Raw genomic sequence first — 8,733 nt, forward strand, 5'->3', positions numbered from 1 at the left:
TGAATCTTTCTAAGAGTAGAATGTGAACGTTTTAAAGCAATGACTGAGAAAATGACATGAAGGCTGTGTTGAGCAGTTTGATGGAAGTATTTCAGATTGCATGTGAAAACCCTACACTGTACCCCAGAAGTGCATTAATGTACATAGTTACCATTCAATAAAAAAAAATAAATAAATAAAGACAGAGTCTCACTTTGTTACCCTCGGTAGAGTACTGTAGCATCATAGCTCACAGCAACCTTCAGCTCTTGGGCTTAGGTGATTCTCTTGCCTCAGCCTCCCGAGTACCTGGGACTACAGGCACCCGCCGCAATGTCCAGCAATTTTTTTGTTGCAGTTTGGCCTGGGCTAGGTTTGAACCCACCACCCTTGGTATATGGGGCCAGTGCCCTACTCACTGAGCCACAGGCACTGCCCACCCCCTTTGGATTTTAGTTGCGTCATTTTTATGAACATTTAGTAAATTCTTTCCTTTTGAGTTTTTCCTCTTCTACTTTAAACAGTTTTTCAATTTATATATTAAAGAATGGAGAAACATAATGCACTTGTCTTCTTTTTATATTGTATTGGGTTTATAGTTTATAGGTTTTCTAATTTCTTGGAAGAGACATTTTAATTAAATTTGATTTTAAGCATATTTACTTTTCACCAAAAAAATATAAAGGGATAATTGATTATTTTACTACCAATCTGTGGTTTAAGTGGGTGTTGAAAGTTTTATTTTCCCCACAATGGTAAGATTTTGTTATTTCACAGTGATGACTTGCCATTTGCCTGTTTTATTTCAAGCAGGATTCCCAGCTAGCACTGAAGCAGAACGAAACACTACATTTTATTCTTTACCATCTTCATTGGAAAGAACACCTACCAAAATGACAACATCCCAGAAAGTTACCTTTTGTTCTCATGGCAATTCAGCTTTCCAGCCAATAGCATCAAGCTGCAAAATTGTGCCACAAAGCCAGGTTCCTAACCCTGAGTCACCTGGAAAATCCTTTCAGCCCATCACCATGAGCTGCAAGATCGTGTCAGGTATGCAGAAGATGTGTTGAAGGCTGTGTTTGTAGCCTGGATGTTGGAATTGTTGGAATGGCAAAACGAAGTTCTGTGGCTTTTCCCCTTCTTATGTTCTTCTAAGCAGTGTTTGTTTAAAAAGAGTTAATCATTATTGATTGGCAAAGCTATCACGAAGACTCATTCATATGGAAATAATTTTTGAATAAGAAAAAGAAAAAAAATCCAAAATTGTCAAATTTTTGTCTCCTATAATCAGAACAGTTAAAGTATTTGCTAGGATATATGGCTGAAACTAAGGTAGAAATTGAGTTTGAGGATCATATGTGGGAATCAGAATGACTAATAATAGAAGAAATTTAGAAGCCTTTTGGCTTGGAGTTAGTCTTTAAGAGTTAGAATTGGTTTGCACTGAAGTATCTTTTGTTCTCTCTCTAACTAGAGTAAGAACTTACTCATTTCTATTATCAGTAGGTAAGTCTGAGGCTTCCGACTCACTAACATGGAATTGTCCTTTGCCTTGTGATAGTTTCACATTTATGTTAAGTAAACTTAGTGGGAATACACTTTATGGCTTTGTACCACCTCAGAAAAGACATATAAGAGAGCAGTTGAGAATATCCAGACAGTTGGAATATTCCTTAAATGAAGGAGGGAAAAGGAGTGGAGTGTTCAGTGCTAAATCTAGATAACTCCACAGAGATGAGATCTAAATCTTTGATGTGATGAGAAGTAAAGAATTTTTTCTTTTTTTTGAGACAGAGTCTCACTATGTTGCCCTTGGTAGAGTGCTGTGGCATCACAGCTCACAGCAACCTCAAACTTGGCCTTAAACGATTCTCTAGCCTCAACCTCCTCAGTAGCTGGGACTACAGGCACTTGCCACAATGCCTGGTGATTTTTTTGTTGAAGTTGTCATTGTTGTTCAGCTGGCCCTGGCCAAGTTCGAACCCGCCAGCTTCCGTGTATGTGGCCAGCACCCTAGTCGCTGAGCTACAGTCGCCAAGCCAGAGAAGTAAAGGATGTTTGATTTTGCCTGCCAGTTAGAAACATTGGAATTTGGTGCTTCAGAGGTGGAATAGGCCGAATATACCAATTGGTTAAATTCATAGATGACAAATGTGATGTCTGAATGACAGTTGAGGGTATTTAACTGTATGTTAGTAATTGATGAGAGTATCCTGTGGTATTTCTGGATCGTAACTGTGACATACTGTTGACAGAGACCTTTTTCTTAGGCTGGTAAATTTCACATGTTTGTGTTTAAAATTCATTGCAAGTCAGGACACCAGGTTCCCAAATATATAAATGTTCACTTACTGATTTCCTCCCTAATTTTAGTGTCTGAGTATAACCCATCTTGCAACAACCTCTGATGTCAGGAGATCTGTCTAGTCAGCATTCAAGATTTAGCAGTCCTACACTGCTATGTAAAGCACTGTAAAGACTCTGTCTCCCTGAGTAGTGGCACCATTATAGCTCACTGAAAACTCAAACTCCTGGGTTGAGGGGATCCTCCTGCCTCAGCCTCCCAGAGTGCTAGGATTATAGGTGTGAGCCACCACACTTGACCTGAGGCACTGTTTTCTTTAACTTAAGTGTGCCCCCTTTGTGTGTGGGACATAACCACAAGAGGGACTCTAGCTAACACAATAAAATATTTAGACCTGGTTGGTTGTACCCTCCATTAACCTGAAATAAATTTACTTTAAGGAAGAAAAACCCAGACCTTCAGTGTGCCTATAAGGGGATCTTGTTGAAGTGTAGATTTATATTAAGTAGGTCTGGGGACCTTAAATTCTATCAGTTGCTAGCAATTTGTAATGATTTCCTGAATAATGCTGGTGCTGCTGGTCCATAAGGATAAGGAGAGTGAAGCATACTACTCCCTGGCGGCAGCTGCACTTCTGGTGCTGCTCAGTGCCTGAAGCATACAGCCCCACTCACTCCTCTTGATTAGCCCCACTCACTTCTCTTGATTTGTCACCTTCGTCTTGGTGGTACTGCCCTCTTCCTTGGTCCTCAACATCTTAGATAAGTTGAATATGTGCATTTTATTTCTTTTCACTCTTTTTAATTAATTAAGGTTCCCCAATATCAACTCCAAGCCCATCACCATTGCCTCGAACCCCAACTTCCACTCCAGTCCATTTGAAGCAAGGCACTGCCAGCTCCGTCATTAGTAATCCTTATGTTATCATGGACAAGCCTGGGCAGGTTATTGGAACTACCACTCCCAGTACAGGTGTGTTTTTGATCAATATTTGCCGATGCAGAAGGTTTGATCATTATTAAAAATGTAAACCTGGCATGACTTGCCTTGTAACAGTTTCATATTTCTGTTAAGTAAACTTTTAGTAAAAATACATATGGCTTTATCTGTACCACCATGTAATGGTGTAATGGGAGAGTGAAATCTCCATTCATAAACAATCAGGAATATTTAAAGGTAACTAATACTGTTTCTCTGAGGGAAGATTTACCCTTTGTAAAAGTTATGTTTTTAGGAATTTACTTAAGCTTTTAGTTTTTTTAAATTAAAAATGAGCCATAATTTAAAAAATTTTTTTCATTTGAAAGAGTTACTCTTTTGGGGGCCTGCAAATACTGTGGTTACCACCTTTCCAAATTAAGCTTTTAGTAGCTTTGTGGGCCATGAATGTTTCTCCCCAGTCATATTAGAAAAATGATATTTATTTTTCTATAAATGAGATATTTTTCTTGTGAGAGGGAAATTGAAATATGCAATTATAAAAAAGAAAACTCTAATAGGAAGAATAAGAAGTCTTGGATTCACCATGTTGTCACCATAAACCCATACAATTACATAGTGCTTTTGAGGTTTTGGTTTCATTTTTCTTTTTTATTTGAGTCTCACTTTGTTGCTCTCAGTAGGGTATGTAGAGTACAGTGGCATCACAACTCATAGCAACCTCAAACTCTTGGGCTTAAGTGATTCTCTTGCCTCAGCCTCCCAAGTAGCTGGGACCACAGATGCTCGCCACAATGCTTGGCTATTTTTAGAAGTGAGGTTCTGCTTGCCTCAGGCTGGTACTGAACTCTGAGCTCAAACGATCCACCACACCTAGTCTTTTGAGGGTTTTTTGAAGTGCTTTTGCTTACATTATTTTACTTATTTCTTTCATTTAACCTGTATTTAAACATATGCTCATAAGTATAAACTTCCATGTAACTTTCACTTATAATTAAAGGAAACAATGAGAAGAGATATGAAACAAAGGAGGTGATCATAAGGTGATGAAGCTGATTTTTTTTTTTTTTTTTTAGCAAATTAGATTTAAGAAACATTGATATATGTTGGACTTTTCCAAGTTTTTTTTTTTTTAAGAGCAAATGCACTTCAACAATTACTATAACGGTGGAACTCTTTTTTAAAGAAAAAATACTGCATTCAGTGCTTACTTCATAGCCTTTTGAACATACTTAGGGAGGCCAAATAGGTATCCTTTGAGTTTTAGGAATCAGCCAGAGTCTTTGGAGTCAAATTTGGTAAATGTAGTTGGTGATGAAATACCATTTGGGGTCTTGATTTATTGTTGACTCTAAATAATGTAACTTATTTTTTTCAGACCCAAAGCGAGTTCGTACAGATGGAGTATAAAATTGTTTAATGTTGGCAGCATTTTGGAATAGGTTTCACCTTCTAGCCAAATTACTTTGAAGGAGCTGGCATTCATTTGAATGCACATATTGTCACATTTATTAAACAACCAATATTATCATGTTATAGTCTCTCATAAGGAGTAGAGTATATGATGTATACATACTACACATCATCACTAGCTTCTTTAGCCCTCTTCAGTTTGATCAACTTCATAGGGATGAGTCCATAGTATTATTTTCCATAATAATTTCAGGGTTCTGAGTTTCCAACTCTTAAAAATTAAAACCAAATAGTGAGAAGGAGGGGAGGGAAGTGGGAAATGCTTTAAAATAACATTCTATAAACTTATTTTGTTTATACCTTATTTTAAAATCTGCTTTACTTACCAGGAAGTCCTACAAACAAGCTCTCTACGACTTCTCAAGTCTCCCAGGGAACAGGATCTCCTATTCCTAAAATTCATGGAAGTAGTTTTGTAACATCTAATGTGAAGGTAACACTCTTAATGCATTATTGCTCTTTGCCAATTTCTGAAGACAGTGTGTTTAGCCTCAGCAAGAATGTGTCAGTTGATGCAAATTCAATAAGGTAGAACCATCAAGTTAGTAAGTATCTTAAAGATCATCTACTCCAGACTCCACGACCTTGCTATGATCTTTTCCTAGTGTAGAAAATGCTTTTCAAAACTTACATCAAATGGTCACTCAGTGCATTTGAAAACGTACTGTTAAAAAGAAGTGGCCTTGTATATTTACTTAACGCATTTCCCTGAAAATAAGACACTGTCTCATATTTATTTTTTCTCAAGAAGACACACTAGGGCTTATTTTCAGGGGATGTCTTCCTCTCCATGCCAAAATGCATATCACTAGGTCTTATTATCAAGGTAGGACTTATATTTAACAAATGCATAGAGATCCTGCTAGGGCTTATTTTTGGGGTAGGTCTTATTTTCAGGGAAACGTGGTATTTATTTGAACAGCTTTGTTTAAAAAACTGCTTTGAGGGTCTTAACCTGCAAGTTTATCTTTTAATGTTTGTTTTTAGACAATGTATTGCTTGCTACAACTTCAAACTCCTTGGCTCAAGGGATCCTCCTGCCTCAGCCTCCTGAGTAGCTGGGACCCCAGGCATGAACCACTATGTCTGGCTAATTTTTCTATTTTTTGTAGAGATAGAGTCTCATTAGGTTGCTCAGGCTAGTCTCAAACTCCTGGCCTAAACTTGGCATCCGTAGCTCAGCGGCTAGGGCACCAGCCACATACATCGGAGCTGGTGGGTTCATATCCAGCCCAGGCCTGCCAAACAACAATTACAACTACAACCAAAAAATAGCCAGGTGTTGTGGGGGAGCACCTGTAGTCCAAGCTACTTGGGAGCCTGAGGCAAGAGAATAGCTTAAGCCCAAGAGTTGGAAGTTGCTGTGAGCTGTGATGTCACAGCACTTTACCCAGAGTGACATAGTGAGACTCTGTCTCAAAAAAAAAAAAAAGAAAAGAAAAAGCGAAACAAACAGAAAAACCCTCCTGGTCTAAAGCAATTCTCTACCGGTCTCCTAAAGTGCTGGGATAACAGGTGTGAGCCCCTATGGCTGGCCTTGCTTTTTAATGTTTGTTAATGATCTTTTTCATTACACGGTCAAGAAGTGGTCTTAACTTTGCTTCTTGCTCTGTTAATTTGCATTTTGAGGATTAAAAATAAACTATAGTAGTTTTGAATGTTGAGCTTTGCTATTTTTGCATTTGCTAAATTATTCAGTTTCATTATTGAAAACTTTTCACTTATATTCTGGGTATTTATTGAATAAATCTTACAAATAAAGTTGTGAGTACTATGAAAAGAGAGTAAATATTGAAACATTCCAATTGACTGTTTATGTATTTAGTGCCTAGGCTCTAAGGATATTAAAATAACCGTTCTTGTCCTGTAACAATCTGGCAGGGGGACTAGACATACAAACCCAAACTGCAAACCTGTAAAATCTGTCAAATACTGTATTAGAGGTAGTAGGATTTTTTTTTTTTTTTTTTTTTGAGACAGAGCCTCAAGCTATCCCCCTGGGTAGAATGCCGTGACTTCACAGCTCACAGCAACCTCCAGCTCCTGGGCTCAAGCGAGTCTCCTGCCCCAGCCTCCCAAGTAGCTGGAACCACAGGCACCCGCCACAACGCCCGGCTATTTTTTGGTTGCAGCTGTCATTGTTGTTTTGGCAGGCCCGGGCTGGATTCGAACCTGCCACCTTAGGTGTATGTGGCTGGCGCTTTAGCCACTTAAGCCACAGGTGCCGAGCTGAGGTAGTAGGATTGATGCCTTCCCAGTATACAGCAGAATATAGGTACGTAGGTTCTTTGTCAAGTTTTTGTCAGCTTTTCTTTGCTTTTGGTTTCTAAAACAATATTAAAATTCAGATATAGGCCAGGCTCATGCCTGTAATCCTGGCAGTCTCAGAGGTTGAGAGTGGGAGGATTGCTTGAGCGTAGAAGTTTGACACCAGCCTGAGCAAAGTGAGACCCCCATCTATGTACAAAATAGAAAAATGAGCCAGGTGTGGTAGCACACACCTGTAGTTCCAGCTACTTGGGAGACTGAGGCAGGAGGATTGCTTGAACCCAGGGGTTTGAGGTTGCAATGAGCTGCGATGATGCCATGTACTAGTTGGGGTAACAGAAGCAGACTCAGCTTATAAAAAAAAAAAAAGGCGGTGTAGAGGCTTGGAGGAACCCCAGGAGTTTTGGACTTTTTGTTTGGTCTTTTGGTAGATGTTGCTAGAGAATGTCAGAGGTTTATATTAAATATAAATGATTAGAATATCTGAAATCACCCATTTATCTTGATTGTAAAATATGTATTTTTACACACACAGCAGGAAGATTCTTTGTTTGCGTCTATGCCACCACTTTGTCCAATTGGGAGTCACCCTAAGGTTCAAAGCCCCAAGCCTATAACTGGGGGACTTGGAGCTTTCACAAAAGTGAGTATTTTTTAGGGCATTATCCTGCAACTCAGTATGGTCTTGTTTGATAATTCTTTTTGTGGAATGTTGGAGTTCATTGACACTACCCCTATCTTTTTAGTATGTCTTGAGTCTTAAGACCAGACCTTAGTCCTAAGATGGGCTTTCATCTATTTAGTGATGTCCACAAGACAGTGCTTAGAGTTTAGCAAGATGGGAATTCAGAGAACATAGTGTGTTTGTTTCTTTCTGTTGCCATTTGTCACCAGTCTCTAAAACAAGTAACTAGGCTGAGTTTGCAAGGACAGAGGATCAAGTCTAGATCCTACTTGTGGCCTCTTTAATAGCTGTTATAGACTCTATTTAAACAGCTCTTTATCCTTGTGGTAGAGTCATTCTTTATAGATTAAGCTTTATTCATTTATTAATTCCTGCAAAGAGAATAGATCAGATATTAGTAGCTTTTCCTAAGTGGGATATTTATGTGGTGTCATTATCCTGTTTATTGCAAGGTGATCATCAAACAGGAACCTGGTGAAGCCTCTCATGTGCCTACAACAGGAGCTTCCAGCCAGTCACCACTTCCTCAGTATGTGACTGTGAAAGGGGGTCACATGATAGCTGTGTCTCCTCAAAAACAGGTTGTGACTGCTGGAGAAGGGACTACTCAGTCACCAAAGATTCAGCCCTCCAAGGTTTGTGTTGGGTAGGGGTGGAAAGGTCAGCACATAAATGAATGTTGTTTGCTTTTGTGATTGACAAGTGCTAAAAAGATTCAAGGTGACAGACTGATCCCATAAAAACCTCTAGATGGTGTGGCTAGGCGCCTGTAGCACAGTGGTTACAGTGCCAGCTACATATACTGAGGCTGGTGGGTTCAAACCCGGCCCAGGCCAGCTAAACAGCAGTGACAACCAAAACAAAAAATAGCTGGGTGTTGTGGCGGGCACCTGTAATCCCAGTTACTTGGGAGGCTGAGGCAAGAGAATCACTTAGGCCCAAGAGTCTGAGGTTGCTGTGAGCTGTGATGCCACAGCACCCTACCAAGGGTGACATAGTGAGATTCTGTCTCAAAAAGAAAAAAAAAGTGATTCTTTTTCCCTATAGAGTTCCTCTGGCTATCCTTGGACTTTCTAAAAAC

At 39.3% G+C, this 8,733-nt stretch overlaps 1 protein-coding gene across 3 annotated transcripts in view; it reads left to right on the forward strand.

Moving 5' to 3' along the window:
* The window catches only part of YEATS2 (YEATS domain containing 2), a 123,050-nt gene that overhangs the window by 65,573 nt on the left and 48,744 nt on the right, over positions 1 to 8,733 (forward strand). For 2 of the 3 annotated variants that reach the window (XM_023519253.1, XM_012811583.2), the window contains exons 11-15: positions 793 to 1,032; positions 3,101 to 3,259; positions 5,029 to 5,132; positions 7,503 to 7,610; positions 8,105 to 8,287. In XM_023519253.1, coding sequence (XP_023375021.1) covers positions 793 to 1,032; positions 3,101 to 3,259; positions 5,029 to 5,132; positions 7,503 to 7,610; positions 8,105 to 8,287 — 794 coding nt within the window. The remainder of the gene's footprint in view (positions 1 to 792; positions 1,033 to 3,100; positions 3,260 to 5,028; positions 5,133 to 7,502; positions 7,611 to 8,104; positions 8,288 to 8,733) is intronic. The other variant, XM_023519254.1, reaches the window with a different exon arrangement.

This window comes from Otolemur garnettii, unplaced genomic scaffold (genome assembly GCF_000181295.1).
Source record: "Otolemur garnettii isolate 467f Iridium unplaced genomic scaffold, OtoGar3 scaffold00166, whole genome shotgun sequence".
NCBI lineage: Eukaryota > Metazoa > Chordata > Mammalia > Primates > Galagidae > Otolemur > Otolemur garnettii.